We start from the raw sequence: 18,380 nt of genomic DNA on the forward strand, positions 1-18,380 counted from the left end.
TTTATAGAGAAAGATATTACATTTTAAATTAGACTACGGTGTTAGATTAAGGTCATATTTGAACAGATGTCTTCATTTTCCCTGCTTGTGATAAAGTTATCTTTTTACCCTTAAAGACTTCAAATGTGTTAAAATTGTGAACGTTACCATGAGGAACAAACGGCAAAAAAAACAATTAAATAGGAAAGTTGTCAGGTAAGTTTTACCTTCAGTATATTAAGGTCATTAGATTAGGATAAACCTGCTTAGTTTCATGTTTGATCACACATGTACGCCAAATTATTTCAAAATAAAGGAAAAATGGCAAAAGATTATTTTAAAGCTAGACTGTTTATTGTTGGAGTGAGAATCTTTGTTCACCAGTAACATCTATTTGCATCAACAGGCATGATGACAGTATTTCCTCCTCATTCACTCAGCAGAGAAATCCCCATTAATACAGACTGTACATGAAAATATATGAAACTTTCTTTCGAGTTGCAAAAAAATAGATAAGTCACAGTACAGCGTATTTACACAAATCAAAGGTTCAAAATAAAGCCATGTTTGAAAAGCTAAAGGGAATGATATTTAGAAGAAAGGACTGTGATTCAAATCAGGATGATCTTACTGCTATGACAGAAACAAAAGAGGAAACACTGTGACAGATCTTCAGATTTAGCCAGATGCCTATAAGACAATTTATCAATCACAGCTGATGTTTTCAACTAATTTGATGTCCCTGTTCACTTCATATTAGCCACAAAATCCTCGCCCTTCTTGATGGAAGCCTTCAGCTCGCCCATGGCATCAGCCACCAGCTTCTCCTCGAAGGCAGACAGCTTGCCCAGCCCAAGGTTCTTCTCAATGCCGTTCTTCCCCAGGAGCAGAGGTGTGGAGAAGTACTTGCACTCCGTCTCCTCAGACCTGACATAGGCACACTCAACCACACCCTCCTTTCCATTCATGGCGTCGAGAACTGAGAAGGTGAAGCGGGCACCTGCATAAGCCATAGAGAGGGTCGCAGATCCAGCTCCAGCTTTGGCCTTCACCACTTCTGTGCCGGCCTCCTGGATCCTGCCGGTGAGAGCAGAGAGCTGGTCAGCAGGGAACTCGACCTTTGGAGTGCACTGGGAGATGAGGGGGATGATGGTCTTTCCAGCATGACCTCCAATGACTGGCACATTGACACGAGCTGGGTCAAGGCCTTTAAGCTCTGCCACGAAGGTGTTTGCTCTGACAATGTCCAGGGTTGTGACACCAAACACTCTGTTGGGATTGTACACTCCATGCTTCTTCATGACCTCTGATGTAATAGGGATGGTGGAGTTGACAGGGTTAGCGATAATGCAGACCATAGCTTCTGGGCAGTTGCGGGCGCAGGCATCGGCCAAGGTAGCTACGATGGTGGCGTTGGTGTTGAAAAGGTCATCACGGGTCATGCCAGGTTTTCTGGGCACACCGGCGGGGATGACCACGACGTCGCAGCCCTGCAGAGCAGCATCGAGCTGGTCTGGACCCATGTGGCCGGTCACCTGAGCTCTGGTCTCGATGTGGCTCAGGTCCGCAGCCACCCCGGGGGTGTGGGCAATATCGTACAGGGAGAGGTGACTCACCAGGGGGCTATTCTTAAGAAGTAGAGACAGCGGTTGGCCTATGCCGCCGGAGGCTCCTAGCACCGCCACCTTAGCGTTGTTCTGCGCAGAGGTGGACAGGCTCCGGGCGAGGCTGACGGTGGGTCTCACGGCTCGGGAGAACATTTTGCTTCTGTTTCTTCTTTTCTGACTTCCGATGAAATAAAAAATACTTGAAGAGCCCCTCTCCTCTGTGACACCAACGTCCTCTAGCCACGAGCGAACAGGAAGACTGTACAACTGACATGCGTCGAAAATAGGCGTCGCGCGATGCTGCGTCAAACTGCGTCACTGCGCAACGCTGTTACGTCGTCGTCTTTATCTGTGCTTCTTTTTTCAGGGAAAACAAAGCCAGTTAACGTTGGAAGTCGGAAAATTAGCACAGGGGATACGAGCAGTTACAAGAACTGTGACCGTGCTACGGGACAACAGGGAAAAAACAAACAGTACGGTACGTACGCAGTCGTTCTGTCGTCCATGGCCTTGCTCCTCGCTGTTTGTACCTTCCTGCTAATATTAGCCAGCGCAGTCAGATGAACTCCGTCTATTTGCTGGAGTCAGAGTCCTGCCTTCAGCCTAGCAAGCATTAGCTACAACAGGTCTTATTGTTGTGATCGCTTTGTCATTTGATATACCCTTCTGTACTGTTTGACTTGTGTGTCTATATCACATACCAACAGAAAAGCTCGCTTTTTACTTACTATGTGTCAACGCTATCTGAACTAGTTTGTGTGAATCTTTGTGTATCGTTAGCTTTGGGTTTTACTCGAGTAACGTTAGCTGTGTTTATCTGTAGCCCTGTCATAAGGCCAGCTGGGTTAGCACAAACTTGTAACAGTTAACTGACACAGTTCATTGTTTGTAGGCAGGCTGTGAACAGAGCAGCCTTTGTTCAACAGAACTAAACCTTCAAGTCACATTTTAGTCATAGTTTAGAGAATTAACGCTTACGTCTGGCTAATCCATTTTAATAGCAGGGTTTATCTCCGGCTTGTTAGTCACATTATGTTTGTTTGTCGTGTGGGGGTTAAATCTGAAATGACCTATATTGCATTTGTTTCATTTTCTCTTTTCCTGTTGGCAGTGGCAGGTTTGAAGGTCCACCAGCTCTCCTGATGATACATCGGCAGTAAGAGTATTTACAGTAAGTATCACATAGCATGTCGGCTAAGGGGGCATGAAAACCATACCTGAGACGGGTTTAATTTTTGTAGCAGTAACTTTAAGACTTGAGATGAAAGGTCACCATGACACAAGCGGGAAAATAAAACTAAAATGAGATATTTTATGAGAATATTTGACCACCGTAGGACCCGAAAACATGAAATACATGGTTATTAATCCATAATGTGGCAAAGGAGGAATGACAACCCCGGCAAAGTGTCGGCTTTTTTTCTGCCTGTCTGACTTGTAGGGGATAATAGTAAGGGCTTAATTGGACATGAGGACATGTGCTTTTCCTTTGAATAGGGCACAATTATCATGTATGTAATTCAAATCTTTACACCTGGTACACTGATTGCATTTATTCCAGATGCTCATTTCAATACCAACACTCGTTGTGAATCTTTGTATCTGTTTTTTGGCTGAGTTATTAGATGTAATGCAATTAAATAGTTGTTTCTGTCCCCTCCTCTTGACATGTCATTTGGTCTTCTGTGGAAAAAGATGGTTCCCACACCATCAGCATATTTAACATCTGACCATAAAAACAAATCTGAATTGGTCTTGCACTCATAAAGAAAACCTCTCTAAATCAAGAAATAGGTGTAGTTTCTTGTTAGTAGGGATGCACGATATTGGATTTCTGGCAATATGCTGATATTTCCAAACTCTTTAGCTGATACCAGTATACATACATCCTTTTTTACTGTAAAGAACACCAAGTGTCACCTGTAGGAATAGATGCTAAATTAAGTGGTCAAACAGTCAATTTAACATATGGGGAAGGGATGCACTGATTGTGAAATTGTTTAAGGGTCAACAGATATTGTTTTTTTAGGGCAGACATTGATGCTATTATTAGTAGTGCAAGTGACCAATAACTGATATTTGGAATTGATATGCATTTGTTATAATGAACAAAATATACTTAATGCGATTAATGTAAAACTGCATGTTAAAAAAGGAAGGTAAACAATTAAGCACTCAATTCAATTCAGCAGCTTTATTAATCCCTCAAGGGGCAATTGGTTCAGAGCAGCTTGTACATAAAAACATAGGTAAAAACACGGTGACAAAGACAGCAACAGTAAGTGTAAGCTAAAATACACAGTAAGACCTAAAAAAGTGAATACTGGCATAACTTAGGCTTAAAAGGGACTTGCAGGGTAAAAGTCTGAAAGATATATACATAAGATGCTAAGGAACATTCAATAATCTGATTGCACACGGAATAGATTATTCACCGATCAGTATATGATCAGGAGAAGCCAGAATACACTCAGCCTTACGAAGGATCTGCTGGTTAAAAAGGGAATTTAGATCCCTCTGTTTAACACCAAGCCGCTCCTGGGTCGCACAGGTACATGAGCGCCTTCCGGACACTAGCTCTGTCAACATGGGAAACAGCACAGAGCAGTGGCAAAGAGAGGCCATTATTTGCAGTGTCAGTCCCACCTAGGTCTCAGTGTTTATTGGCTGGTTGTTGTGACATTAAGCCAGTCAGATAGTTGTCAGCAGTTCAGACTGTAGAAAGTGAAAATAAAACCAGAGTGGAAGATGCATCTTGCAGTTGAACTAATGTAGCACACCTTTGAATTACTTGATTTTGCCATTTATCAGTCAAATGAAATGCAGATACTGATAATTTGCTAAATATCAGCCTCAATAAATGGACGGACCGATTATCAGTCCACCCCTAAAATTCCTGATACAGATGTTCTTGAAATACTTCTTTTGGTGTAACTCTCCTGGTATGTCAACATTTTCTCACACATTTGATCCTAAAATCAGATCAGAGTTTGTCTAACAGGTTACTTTTTCTGCCTTGTAAAAATGTCTTTTTTGATTCAGTAGAGCGATCTGCCAGATGCTTGTGCAGAATTGATTGGACATAACAGATAAACACTGAAACTGATATCTGTGCATGTCCCATAATTTGGCAGACACAGGGCCAACAGGCAGATAACTATGTTAAACCAATGTATCTGTGCACCCCTAGTTTGGGGCTTCATTAAAAATGTTCAGGGCTTACAATAGGGCGCCTTGAGTGTGTGGCATCCGAGGCAACCACCTATATTTGATGATACATTGGTACATTTTGCTGATATATGATTGATACCATATTGCCGATACAAAGGCTGTCAGTATGGTAAAAAAATTAATATCTACTAATGCCAATATTTGACTTTATAAGCTAATATTGGCTGATACTGATACATGCTGATAAAATTGTGCATTCCTACTAGTTTGCCTAGAATTGATGTAGCACAGCAGATAAATATTGAACACTGACACTGCTAAATGTTAAATGCACTCATGTTTGTCAACCGGCTTGACATTGACTGATACTGTGTAAAACTGATACATGGCTGCCTCCTCACTTTATTCTTATTTCACCTTTAATATGTGTAAGGGTAACCTAAAGGGATTTAACTCAGCATGCTCTAAATTATTCACCCCATTGTATCTGTATTTATCACTCTTGATCCCTTTCCTCAGAACTTCTGAAGGATGGCTAGTTGCGGGGAGGTCGACCACTCTGTTAGCTCACTTCCATCCAGTAAGAAAGGCAGCAACAGTGGTGGAGGAAGTGGAAACAGTGCAGAATCATCGTGCTCTGGCTCCAGTAACTCGTCCCCAGCCCTATCTGTACCGGAGTGTGCCATCTGTCTGCAGAGCTGCGTCCACCCTGTCCAGCTGCCGTGCCATCACGTCTTCTGTTTCCTGTGTGTAAAGGGGGCATCCTGGCAAAGCAAACGCTGTGCTCTGTGCAGGCAGGAAGTACCGGATGACTTTCTTGAGAGGCCTACTCTTCTCTCTCCAGAGGAGCTGAAGGCGTCAGCAGGAGGTCGAGGTGGGGCAGCAAGTGATCACGCCTGGTATTATGAAGGCAGAAATGGGTGGTGGCAGTATGATGAGCGAACCAGCCGTGAGCTGGAGGACGCTTTCTCCAAAGGCAAGAAAACAGCTGAAATGCTCATTGCTGGTTTTTTGTATGTAGCCGATTTGGAGAACATGGTACAGTACAGGCGTAATGAGCACGGGCGGAGACGCAAGATGAAGAGGGACGTTTTGGATATCCCCAAGAAAGGAGTGGCAGGACTGCGTTTGGACGCTGAGGGTGTTACTGTGGCCATGGGGGCAGCAGGGCGAGAAAACTCTGCTGATGGGGCTGATACCACAGTAGCAGGTGGACAGCAGCAGGTTACTAATAACCCCCCTGTTGTCCCAGCTGCCGCCAGACCTCCGACCTCCCTCGGTGGTCAGCCTAGCAGCAGCAGCAGCCCTACCCTGGAGGATGCTCTCTCCCAGCTTCAGATCAGCCCCAGACCCACTCTTCCTCAGGAGCGGTCTGAGGCTGGAGAAGGTGAGGAAGAAGATGAGGAAGAACAGGCCTCAGCCTCCAGGTCTTCTGACCCTCACACCTCAGTGGATGAGTCCGGCTCTGGAGACTGGAGCGACGATGAGGAAGAGGAGGATGAAGAAGAAGAGGGGGGAGATGGGGAGCGCGTGGAACCGTGGGAGGATCGGCCACGGAGGCAAAGACTGAATCCAGAGGACAGAGCCCCTCCTGGTGCCGAGTCCGCCTCTCCCCCCTCTTCATCCAGTAGCAGTGGAAGGTCCAGAATGCCTGATGGCCAGTGTACAGTGACTGAAGTGTGAAGTCTTTATTGACGCCATCATCAGTGAACAGCTCAGTTCCATTTCATTAATTTATTCTTCACTTTATGCTACTGTCACTCTGTCACAGATCTGATGTGGGTGGATGGCTCGCTACAGAAAAAAACAAGCAAAATGTACTCTGTAATTTTGCTCCATCTAAAATGTAGTGATCAAATTTTTTTTCTTCTTTTTTTGGCTCACAATGGTCTGTTTGTATCAGTACGACTTGTTAGTCTGTCCCAGCCAGAAGCCCAAATGCCGGGTTATCATGTTCCAACATTGAGACAGGAGGTAGAGCTTCATAAACAGCCAGATGGATACAGAATGTTGTCGTGAGACACAAATCTCATAATTTACAATCCAGTGCATCATGGGAGGCCGATGTAAACAGACTTACTATGTGTTTAGCTGCCATCAGCCTGGACTCTTTGTGCTATTTTGATGCAAAAATATCAAGTCTGTTCTGTTGAAATGATAGAAAATTGAAGAGTTAAAGTGACTTGTTTACCGGCTTCCACAGTTCCTTTTATGTTCTTTTGTTTAAGGTTACTCTCATATTACCATCGGGTTTCTGCTTGCCTCATTCAGATCTGTGAAGTTTGACAGAAAAAGCATAAATGGGGATTTTTCTTCTGGAAATGAAACTGTCTCTATCATGAACGGCTGCATTCTAATCATCTACACTTTTAACTCTCTCAGCTAACATAGCACGCAGGAATGAGCTTGTTAGAGCTCAAGTCATCTGACTACTCCTGCAAAGAATATAATCTTTTGATAACTTATTCCAACTCCAGCCCCCTTTAACGATTTCCTTAATTCAGATTAACTGATTTCAGAAGCCTTTCCTTCAAATTCTGAGACGCAAATGTTGACTTTTAGAAGAATTGTGTCATTTCAGACTAGTGTGTGGGATGAAGTATCTTTCTCAAAGGTTTTTAACCAGATGAAGACAGGAAACTGAGTAGTACTTGTGGATGCTCTTCCTAGGATATGTGGGTCTTAAAATTTCACTTCTCTATGCTTAAACATTGTAAATGAACTCTTAAGGCCCCCCGCCCCCAGGATTGTCTGGCCATCTCTTGCGGGGTGTTCTTTTAATTATTTTTGATGTGCAACTTATTAAAACTATAAAACAAATAATTTTTAAATACATGTTCATAACGGAAGTACATGCATAAAATATTTTAACCTTTCCCGGCTTGAAATAATTGGCATTTTAATGTGAAGCTCAGTGTTCTTCTTTTAAAGCCGTCAAGGCCTGTGCAGCCTCTCGAGTATTCTTGTCCCTGATTAAAGTATTCTCAATTGGTGTGTTTCTAAAGTTTTGTGATTCGTGCATGTTTGAAGAGAGAGTTATTTAAACACTACTGGTCAACAGGATGTTGAGAATTGATATTTTTTGGGTTAAGTTTGCGTAAATGTTTTTGATTTGTCTTTGTTTCTTCTGGTTGTGAATCCTCTTCTGTACGATATCTGAGGCAGAACAAGAACATGCCATTATTGCTGGCCATGCTGCAGAGATTTCGAGTTATGTTATTTTTATATTTCTTACATGCTTATGTCATCAGCTCAGTCTTAGACTCTCCATTCTGAAGAATAAAGTTTGTGTAACAGTTTTTGCTCGGCAACCTTTTGTTACATTGTTTGTAATTTAAAAATAAATTGTGTCATTTCATCATCCTAAAAGGAGAATATTCCCATGCTTTTGGCTCTGATTTTTGGAATATTAATTTGCTTCAAATGTTTTAACGTGATAGGTTACGAGGAATGTTTTTTTGTTAGAAATACCAGTACATCTGCTGCGATGATGACAAAATGAGACCATCAATAGGCCTTTCAGTTCTTTAGTGACACTCCATCTAAAGGGATTTCTCTTCTTTTGCAGGGAATGAGGTACTGAAATATCAAATAAATATTCACTATATATCTTAGCAAACCACTGTGGTAGCTATGATTACAGAAAGGCTGGGAAATTAATCAAAATTTTGATTTAATTGCAATATTTGCAGTAGATGCAATATTTTTTTCAACCTGAATTGGTGTTAAAATACCAGTTTAGGGCATCTTTTTGCAGCAGAGATGTGCTCACGTCATGCTAACATTAAAGCATCTATTTTTCAAGAATAGCAAAAAATCCATATTTTCCTTGATTTTTTTTTTTATTTTTGTCTAAATGAAAAATTAGCTAACATAAAAATCATTCCATTCAATATAATTCTCATTGCATGAGTCAAAATAATTGCAGTTACATATAATTTCAAAATTGTTCAGCCCTAATTCTCATGATTGCTTACAAGGATGTAAGTTAAACAATTCAATTTAGTACTGTGAAAAATATTTAATTTATATTGATTCATGCATCGTCCTAACATTTATAGCCAGCTTACAGGAAAGAACAATTCATGTTTAATCCATCTTATAATGTGTTGGTGATAATATAAAATGATTTATTGCCCGTGTTTGTTAAAAATGCCCAAGTTGAGAAACTTAAAAAATACTTGTATATTAAATCACAATTGCAAATTGTTCAGCTCTTCATAATGGCATAAAAAGGCTGTATTGAGAGAGACATTCCTCATTGCTTCCTAATGTCTTATCACTGTAAAGTAAGCATCTTTTCAGTGATTGGACTCTGTGTAAACAGGTGTAATGTGCTGTAAATTGTAATGAGGTCAACCCTTAGTTCCCCCTCACTCACCTTGTAGGTGTTTGATATTCTGAGCACAGCAGCCCTCAGCTCTCCAGCTGGGTGTCTGGCCAGGAAACATGACCTCTAGAAGGGGAACAGCAGATAAAAGCCTGCTGTCCTCCAGGGATATGTCCCGTTCTTGTCATTTCAGTCTGAGCTCGTTTCTGCTCTGCAGTATAATTTGCTATCAAGATGTTTTTTTAACATGAAATGAAAATGAGCTACTAATTTGTGCCAATTTTTTTTTTTTTTCAGAAAACTGATTTTTATTCACTGTTGAAGTTGGCTCTGTCAGCCTTGCAGAGCACTGAGAACAGCTAAATGATGTTCTGAAAACAGGGTGGAAACAAAGAGAGCCAGGATAATCAAGGCTATGGGCACAGGAGTAAATGAAGCCTCAGCTGAACCTACTTAAAACGAAACAAAGTTAACCAAATACTGTGAATCCTGCAGGCAGATACTGATGCTTCCTCCTGCTTGTTAAACCTCATCAGTATCTTTCTGTGTGCTGCTGTTCTCCGTCTGCCTCGGTTAGACCTAACATGGCATGATGTGACTATTACCATAATCATATTTTCAGGAGACCTAGAGGAAAGGCATGCTGTTTGGCTGACAGGGACAGGAGGGATTTCGAAAATTGAGATGGCCTCTTTACAGTAAAAAAAAAAAAAAAAACAGTCTGAATAAGCCATGTGATCATAAAGATAGATAATGTTGAGAACAGATACACTTTAAAGGACAGGTTAAATTTATACAAAGTCTTCAAGTCCAGTTTTAGTCTATAATGACAGCATGTGTCAGGTCAAACTTGACAGTACTTCATAGCTGATACTGTCATAAACATCAGCTTTTATTTGTGGTTCTAATTCAGTTGTCTCCCTAAAATATCACTAACAGCATGTCTTTGTTATCATCACTGTTGTGTATATATGTAACTCTGCTCCTACTCCTGTGACCGACAGGCATGATGGCATCACATGAATATAGCAAAGAGAGGAAACCATTCAAGTAGTAAAACAAAAGACAGCACAGTTCTGTGTACTTGAAAATAAACCATTAATGATGCTTGCTCAGTATCAGTGTTTATGAGGTTCATAGTCCTTAACCAAGGAAACCCTTTATCATCAAGGACACATTTTAGACACAACATTCACGCAAGTATACAAAAAGTCCTTGTAAATCTGTTTATCACAGCAGAGCAAAATTGAAGTGTATTTTTTTCAGCCATAGTGAGTCTCTTCAACATTTAACTGGCCCAAAAATGTCTCCGCTGAACATCACAGCCAAACAAAAAAGTTCCTAGAAAATTACACACAGCTGTTCATTTATGTTTGGACTTGCTGGCCAGAGCCTGCAAGTTCGCAGGCCCACCCCAAACTGTCCCAAACACATCCTTTTCAGTCCTCAGAGCATCAGACAGAGGGAGCTCTCGTCCTGACAGCACCACCTTCTTCACAGCTCGGATCACCGGGGCAGGTCCTTTCGTGTAACGGCTGAGCCAGTTTTCAGCCTGATGCAGGGGAGTCCCAGCCTCTTCTGATGCTAAGACTCCATCTGCCAGTCCGATCTGCAGGCCAAGGTCTGGATCGACTTTTAGAGTGCCAGCAAGCAGCTTTAGTGCATGCTGACTTCCTACAACACGGACGAGTCGAGCAGCGCCACCCCAGCCTGGGACAAGACCCATATGTTTATGGACAAACTGGATCACACTGCCAGGTGCTACTAACCTTTGACAGAGATGACAGGCATGAGTTAGATCATTAGAATAGAAAAATATTTAATTTAGTAACAGCTTTTGACATTGTTTTAAAAAATAGATTTCTGTCTTCAGTTATTTGTTTAAGGAGGATGTGGGAAAAAGTCATTAAATCATTAGTGTTGTAAGTTACAATGTTTGAGTTTTTATTAAGGCTTTTATTTCGATAGAATAAGAACAACACAAATTCCAAAAGAGTTGGGGCACTGTGTGAAATGCAAATAAAAACAGAATGCAATGATTTGCAAATCTCATAAACCCACATTTTTATTCACAATAGAGCATAAACAACATGTCAGATAGTGAAAATGAGACATTTTACCATTTCATGAAAAATATTACATCATTTTGAGTTTGATGGCAGCAACACATCTCAAAAGAGTAGGGACAGGGACATATCTACCATTGTGTAGCATCCCGTCTACAGTGAGGAGACCAGTTTATTATCGTGAAAGGTCAGGACTGCAGGCAGGCCAGTTTAGCACCAAGACTCTTCTATTGTGACGCCATGCTGTGGCCTTCCTTGAAAGGATGCAGTGTATGGTTTGGTATTGTCTTGCTGAAATATTCAAGGCTTTCCCCCGAAAGAGACATCTGGATGGGAGCATTTGTTCCTCTAAAACCATACTTTGTAGCATTGGTAGTGTATTTACAGAAGCATAAGCTGGCCACACGATTGGCACTAATGCAACCCCATGCCATCAGAGATGCAGGAGATTGAACTGTGGGCTGACAACAAGCTAGACAGTTCCTCTTATCAAACTTTGATTCATCTGACCACAGAACAGTTTTCCTTTTTGCCTTAGTCCATTTTAAATGAGCTTCAGCTCAGAAAAGACAACGTTTCTGGATCGTGTTCACATATGGCTGATGGTACTGCTTTAACTTGCATTTGTGAATAACCCAGAAAACTGTGTTGACTGACAATGAAGGGCCCGAAGATCACAAGCATCCAACACTGACGTTTGGCCTTGTCTCGTGATTTCCCTATATTCTCTGAAAATTTTGAAGATATTATACACTGTAGATTAAAGCTCAACAGTTTCGGAAAAATAATCTAATCTTGTGATATTGCAAGTCATTCTGTAACCAACACAGTATTAGATAGATTAAACTAGGGCTGACCAATCTAGAGGAAAAAAAAAATCGAATCATGATTATGTTGACTCATACTGCAAATTCTATACAAATTTTTGTATTGAAGGGAGTAATCATTTTATGTCACTCTCATTTTGGTTGTGAAAAACTAGGAAAGTAGGATGTGTTGTAAAATATTATATTTTAAAAATGAGTCTTGAATGATTGCATGATCTGACAAAAGTTTTAACTGGTATTTTGACACATATTCAAGGTTAAAGAAATATTTCACCTTCTGCAATTTGAAAACTGCAGCAGGCCATTTTGCAATTGATTCTAAATTTTGTTTAATCAGCCAACCCTAGTGTAGATGGTATAATAGTCTTCATATATTTAACATTGAGGATTTTTTTAACTGCTCCACCTTTTTATTCGTAGATTGACAAACCTCTGCTCATCTTTTTTTTTTCTGAGAGACTCTGCCACTCTAAAATGCTCCTTTTATACCCTGTCATGTTACTGAGCTTTTGTGAATTAGCTTAATTAGTTGCAAAATGCTCCTCCGGCTGTTTTTCATTAGTAAAACTTGCTTTTTCAGCATTTTGTTGACCTGTCCTTACTTTTTTGACCTGTGTTGCTGCCATTAAATCCAAAAGGAGCTAATATTTTTCATGAAATGTCTCAGACATCTGACAAGTTGTTTGTTCTATGGTGAATAAATTTAGGGTTTATGAGAACTGAAAATGATTGGACTGTTTTTATTTCTCTTTTCAACAGCGCCCCAACTTTTTTGGAATTGGGGTTGTAAATTTCCAACCAGGTGACATGCATACAGATGGGAAAGGTTTGACAGGATGGCCAGGCAATGGGGAAGGTAAAGGGTTTTTACCAGGGAGTCAGGAACTCAGGATAACAATTACTCATCACTAATCAAAGAAAAAATAATCAATACACAAACAACAAACTGTATTTTTGCCTTTGAAAATGAGTGTGAATCATATATACAATCCACTCTCCCTGTGCTCTGTGGTTGGTTTGATTTTGAGTTTAGTCTTTGTGAGCTGACAAGTTGAAATTGCCTCTTAAACTTTGTCTCTTTTAATTACAGTAATACCTGAAATCACAAGCAGTGAGGAGTTCTGCACCCCCTCCCAGCGCTCTCCCCTCCACCACGGCAACAGAGATCAGAGGCAGCCTGCACTGAGAAAAACAGTCCATTACCCTGATATAGTAAACCCTACATAACAGCAAAACTCCATCCATAGGCTTAGAGTGACTCCTGCTTTTTTTATTTTGTAATTAAATTGGAGGAAGTATTCAGGGGGAAATGAGGGCTCTTACCTGAGAAGTCTTGTTAGAGTATTCTGCATGAACATACACATCTTCATCCCATCCTGCAAAGCAAAAATATTCAGAATTAACACATCCAGGAGAGACAGAAGCAAAAGCAAATGCAGAGGCAGATCCTCTATACTCTTTTATACAAAGGAGATACTTGAATAATTTCTCTGCTGTCCAACCTGTGGGTTAGAAATCGCTCTAACAGCATTGAGGTCCGATCCTGAGCAGAAAGTTCCTGCAGCACCCTGAACAATGAGGCCTTTACCGTCTGTCCAGCACTCCAGCTGACTCACTCTCTCCTCCAGATCCACCATCATACTGCCTGAGAGGTAGAAAAAACTCATAACAATGAAGTAGTCAAAGCTTGGACAATGGACAGATCTATTCATGTGTATATTTCTCTGATTTTGTGTAAATGAGTTTCATCCTGAGAAGTCTTTACTGGTCCCTGTAAAAATGTGCAGTATTAAAGGTAAACTTTGTCCTCGTACCAGAGAAGGCATTCATCCGGGAGGGGTTGTTGATGGTAAGCACAGCGACACCTGACTCCTGTTTGAGCAGATCGATGGAGCCTCCAGGAAACGCCTGCAGTTTCTCTCTGATCTCGTCCTGGTTGAAGCCATGGGCACTGGAATACACACAGCCTCTGCTCTGGAGCAGCCTCGAAAGACAAAAATGTATCAAAATTCAATGAATCATAGTCAATACCCAAATCAACATCATTAATCAAACTTAATAGGCATAATGCTCATTGTAGAACAATGTTATAGTGTGCAGAATAGCTACTTGGAAAAAAGACTACACAATTCCTGAGGATTTAAAGTTGTTGCCTGAAATAATACCCCCATGTTCCTTTCAGTTTGTGAGAAATGTGATTCAAAGCGCCAACAAAAAAAGACTGCATCATTACATTTGTGAGTCATCTTTAAAAGTTGTTACTTTAAAATTGAGCACTTAATATTTCTTACAAGCTTGAGCATGCATTTTAACAGTGAGACTTGTTGTTATTTTTGTCACTGGTGTTGTGGGTCATTCGTGAATAAATAATGTGGCTCCGACTGCTGAGACTAGATGTTCCTTTATTTATGACTATACTTAATGTAAGCAGCATGGCAATAAAAGCTCCTTTACCTGGCCCAGACTCCACAGCTGTGCCTCAGTACTTGTTGCCTCATTGGATGCAGAACCATCCTACAGACTGTGGGACAAAACATTCACAGTTAGATTCACTAGAGGAAATTCAGCAGATATATACAATTTTTAAAGAAGGCAGGTGTATATTTAAGCTGAGAGCAGCACAGGAGAAAACACCCTAAAGACTAGAGCAGCAGTAGAGGCTGCTTTTTTTTTTTTTTTTTAGTTTGTTACAAGTTGTGTTCCTCTTTCAAAAAGAGTGGCCTAGATTTATCTGTCCATCATAAATACCTGCCAATTTCTAAACTGCCTTTTTATTTCAAACACCAATACCTTCAACTGAGACAGCTCTTCTCAGAGTTTCAAATGGCATTATTATATCCTCTGATGCAGGGGAATGCTCAGTTTTTGTTCTCTCCTCAGTGCTTGCTACCATAGACCATATTATTATAATTGACAGAGTCAGGCAGTGGGAAAGTGTCACAAGTAGTGCCCTCCACTGGTAATATAGCTGCCTGTCAAATTGGAGGTTTTCTATGTTTGGTCCAAATATATCTAAATGTGTCATGACACCTGTACACTGATGACATTGGACTGTATATATCTTTTAAACCCACTGAAAGTGATAAGTTATGTTGCACTTGCTTGACTGCCTATTTTATTTTCTTTACATTTCATTTCTATACAATAAAATTGACTTACTATACAATTAATTTAAAAGAACAGGATCCAATCCACCGACTTTTAGGTGAATCAAAAGGAACCCTGCTTATAAAGACATGTCATCTTTATGATATTAACACAAGTGTCCTTATATGAATGTTGTACAAAGAAGCATACTAGATTTCTACATTTTCAAAAATGTTATAAAGCTGTTTACATATAGGATGCCATTGTTGTGCATTGCAGTCTGGGTAGTGTTGCCAAAATGATTAATTTTCCATCCTCCATGCTTCCCACTTTTTTATTCTAACTTGTATTTTAGAAAGATGTGAGAAGAAGAACAATGCACCATTTGACATCAACACCCAGAGTGCATTGCAAAACCATGGCAACATTTTCTCAAAATGTAGAAATCTAGTGTTTCTTTATACGACATATAAAAGACATTAATGTTTATTCAATGAGGACAATATGTCTTAATGTGCTGAGTTCCCTTTAAATGGGAATTTTCTTAGCCTTGAAAATCACTGCAGACTTTTTGGATGATGCCGTCTATTGTAAAACTCATGTTAGACATTTCAGGATGTTACAGCCAGAAGTGCAAGGGTGTTACTAAATGAATAAAATCACATCAAAAACCAACAACTGTTTGTGTTCATGCTAACAATAAGAAGTGAGCTCTGCTCTATAACATTATTCAGATTAGGGGAAATTTCGTAGGATTTAAGATTTTATAAAATCAATTCAAAGAATACAATCTCGAATTACTATCACAGAACTTATTCTTTAGATATATTAAAATGACCATCGTTATGAGCAGTAAGCTTTTAAGATAACCTTAAACTTCACATTCTTAAGTTACTTGAACATTCAGACACAAAGTTTTCACAAAGTTCATATCTAACTGGACTTCTATGTCTTGTGATTGAAAACATACAGCAGGCTACTCTTCATTTAGCATTTGGGCTATGTTGTTGAACGTTTCCGGTTTAGACCACCGCAACATGCAAACCCAGACTGATCTACCATCAGGTCAATGGACTAGGAAACGAATCAAACTGACGCAGCAAAGTTCAATGACCCTTTAGTAGGTGTTGTTTAGCAGCAGCAGGCAAGTAAAGATATTAGAGACTGAATGTCATCCAGGGGTTACGTGTGTTTTTGTTACCTAATATTTTATTTAGTAACGGATAGAAAAAGAGGGCAACAGACAAAAAGTTTCAGGGTTCAAACAGATTTACCCCCTAAAATGAAATCTTGCAGCAAAAAAAAAGATAAACACCAACCTTGTTTGAGCTTAGTCGCCTGGTGTTGCGCTAAAATATGTCCCCATGAAGCATAAACTCCTCGGAACTAGATCGTAGGACACACTACTGTAGTTACTCCTTTTCTCCACGAGAGAGCAAAATACTACCATCTCGTCAGTAATGAATGGCATCAATTAATAGTCACTCCACAGAAACAAGCACTTTTAATGTTGCAAAATGTCATTTTTTTCTAACACTTGAACTTATTTCACATTCTTACATAACTTATTGGCTGAATTAATTTGCTTACTGAATGTATTTCTTTTTTGTCATTTATTAAAAGAGCCCATACACCATATTTTTGCCACTGGTATTACCTTATTCATTTTGTTATATTTAAGACATTTGATGAAAAAATGATGTATCTCTGTCTTCAGACATGAGGACAGAGTCACAGAAGAATGATAGGAATGCAAACAATTAAAAAACAAGAGAAAAGAAAACAGGAGACAGTCTTTTTTTATATATCCTATTTATATTTGTTTAAAATGTGACTTAATAATCATGGTTAATTTTGCAACTATTAATTTGCTTTACATTTAGAATCTTCATTTGTCACTGTAAGACCTAACGGTTAAAGGTTGTTGAAAATTAGTTTTATTGACTTGAAAATCCAAAACAGCTATTTCAGCTCTGTTTTCCTGAGATTATTTTTAGTTTTATGTAAACAATACTTACATTTTTTTGTATTTTGTATTTTAAGGGTCATTGTACTAAAGTTTTTCGACAATCATCCCTTAATCAGCATAATTTTCCCAGAATGCCTTTGTGCTTTTGCACCATAAGTAAAGTTACCAACTCAGTTATAGAAGTCTCAGCTGTGGGGACCAAACAGTTTAGAGTGGCTCATTATGCATTGTTTAGTCTTTGTTATTGTTTGTTAATTAAATAAACCTTGGATAGCATAATATATAAGAATTTATAAAGGTGATAGACATAAGGGAGAACCTGCTGGAGGTAAGAAACATCTACATTGTATATTTTATAGCAAAACTCAACAAGTTTGTTATTATTTTCATGTCAAAAGTGACAAATTTTATTCATCAACACAAAAAAAATACTGGTCAGACATAACTGCACTGCACCGCTCCTGTGGCAACCTCTACTAACTCTCAAAAACATCATTCCCCCAAACTATTCTGAAGCTGAGTAGTAAACACCATAGACAAATAAAGCTGTATGATTTCACTCTGTTTTCACTGACTCTTTTGTGGTCTGAGATGAACTTACTGAATCCTCAAGTAGAAGACTGTAAAACATCAGCAACAACAAAAAAATAAAATATATTTACTCCAAAGTGCATCAGTCCACTAGGAAAACACCCTGGATGCCAGATATTCAGTCCAGCCCTGCATGAGAGTCAGTTATACTGATTTTATCAACATCCAAACTCTGTTCAGATGGACCATGCTTCTCAGCTGCACTCAGTTTAGCCCTAACAACAACAAAGGAAATCAAAATTATAAAATCTTGGTGCTATTTTTGAAAGAATAATGTCATTAAAAGCTGTGAAGGAACTTTGTCTAGAGTTACTGATGATAATGATTATAGATGAGGAAGCTGATGCCAAATACAGTAACACCAGTGACAATTTTCCATGAAAAATAATTTTACTAAATGGCTACATGTATTCAAATCATATGTTGATAATTAGGATATACCAACAAAAATATTTAATGTAATCTATTTTTGTACAATTCCCTTATAAAAAGTAGGACACATCAGCAGCACTGTCTAAAAGCTTCATGAAAAAGATCATTTAGAAAGATTTCTAAGAGAGAGAGAGAGAGGGGAATATCACTTGACTTAAATCATCAAGATTTAAGTCAAGTGATATCCTCAGCATGATTTTCATTTTAAAAACAATCTTTGTTGATATGGTGTGCCTGCTGACATCGTCAGGGGTGCCTTCAAAATACTTTTAATTCAATCTAGAATTACAATGAATATGCTGATTATTATCTATCCCAGAA

General features: G+C 39.4%; 3 protein-coding genes across 3 annotated transcripts; 1 reads left to right on the top strand and 2 right to left on the bottom strand.

Annotated features, from left to right (window-relative positions):
* Positions 1-311: 311 nt before the first annotated feature.
* On the bottom strand, positions 312-1,874 carry mdh2 (malate dehydrogenase 2, NAD (mitochondrial)). Its single transcript, XM_041792983.1, has one exon. The coding sequence runs from the start codon at positions 1,737-1,739 to the stop codon at positions 726-728; it is 1,014 nt and encodes a 337-aa protein (XP_041648917.1). The 5' UTR covers positions 1,740-1,874; the 3' UTR covers positions 312-725.
* Positions 1,875-1,895: 21 nt separating this feature from the next.
* Positions 1,896-8,136, top strand: LOC121513318 (E3 ubiquitin-protein ligase rnf146-like). Its single transcript, XM_041792981.1, has 3 exons — positions 1,896-2,064; positions 2,698-2,757; positions 5,277-8,136. The coding sequence occupies exon 3, from the start codon at positions 5,289-5,291 to the stop codon at positions 6,438-6,440; it is 1,152 nt and encodes a 383-aa protein (XP_041648915.1). The 5' UTR covers positions 1,896-2,064; positions 2,698-2,757; positions 5,277-5,288; the 3' UTR covers positions 6,441-8,136.
* A 669-nt stretch (positions 8,137-8,805) lies between these two features.
* Positions 8,806-16,445, bottom strand: echdc1 (enoyl CoA hydratase domain containing 1). The gene is made up of 7 exons (XM_041792601.1): positions 16,387-16,445; positions 14,435-14,501; positions 13,795-13,964; positions 13,483-13,625; positions 13,304-13,356; positions 13,077-13,157; positions 8,806-10,856 (listed from the first exon to the last, which is right to left on the bottom strand). The coding sequence occupies exons 2-7, from the start codon at positions 14,491-14,493 to the stop codon at positions 10,451-10,453; spliced, it is 912 nt and encodes a 303-aa protein (XP_041648535.1). The 5' UTR covers positions 14,494-14,501; positions 16,387-16,445; the 3' UTR covers positions 8,806-10,450.
* Positions 16,446-18,380: the final 1,935 nt, after the last annotated feature.

The sequence above is a fragment of the Cheilinus undulatus genome, linkage group 8 (genome assembly GCF_018320785.1).
Source record: "Cheilinus undulatus linkage group 8, ASM1832078v1, whole genome shotgun sequence".
NCBI lineage: Eukaryota > Metazoa > Chordata > Actinopteri > Labriformes > Labridae > Cheilinus > Cheilinus undulatus.

Bases quoted from the DNA above. Each gene is read 5' to 3' on its own strand.
- mdh2 (XM_041792983.1), bottom strand. From the start codon at position 1,739: ATGTTCTCCCGAGCCGTGAGACCCACCGTCAGCCTCGCCCGGAGCCTG.
- LOC121513318 (XM_041792981.1), top strand. From the start codon at position 5,289: ATGGCTAGTTGCGGGGAGGTCGACCACTCTGTTAGCTCACTTCCATCC.
- echdc1 (XM_041792601.1), bottom strand. From the start codon at position 14,493: ATGGTTCTGCATCCAATGAGGCAACAAGTACTGAGGCACAGCTGTGGA. The intron at 13,965-14,434 runs GTAAAGGAGCTT...TTGTCTTTCGAG, and splicing joins AGCTGTGGAGTCTGGGCCAG to GCTGCTCCAGAGCAGAGGCT. The intron at 10,857-13,076 runs GTATTACTGTAA...TCTCTGTCAAAG, and splicing joins CTCACTGCTTGTGATTTCAG to GTTAGTAGCACCTGGCAGTG.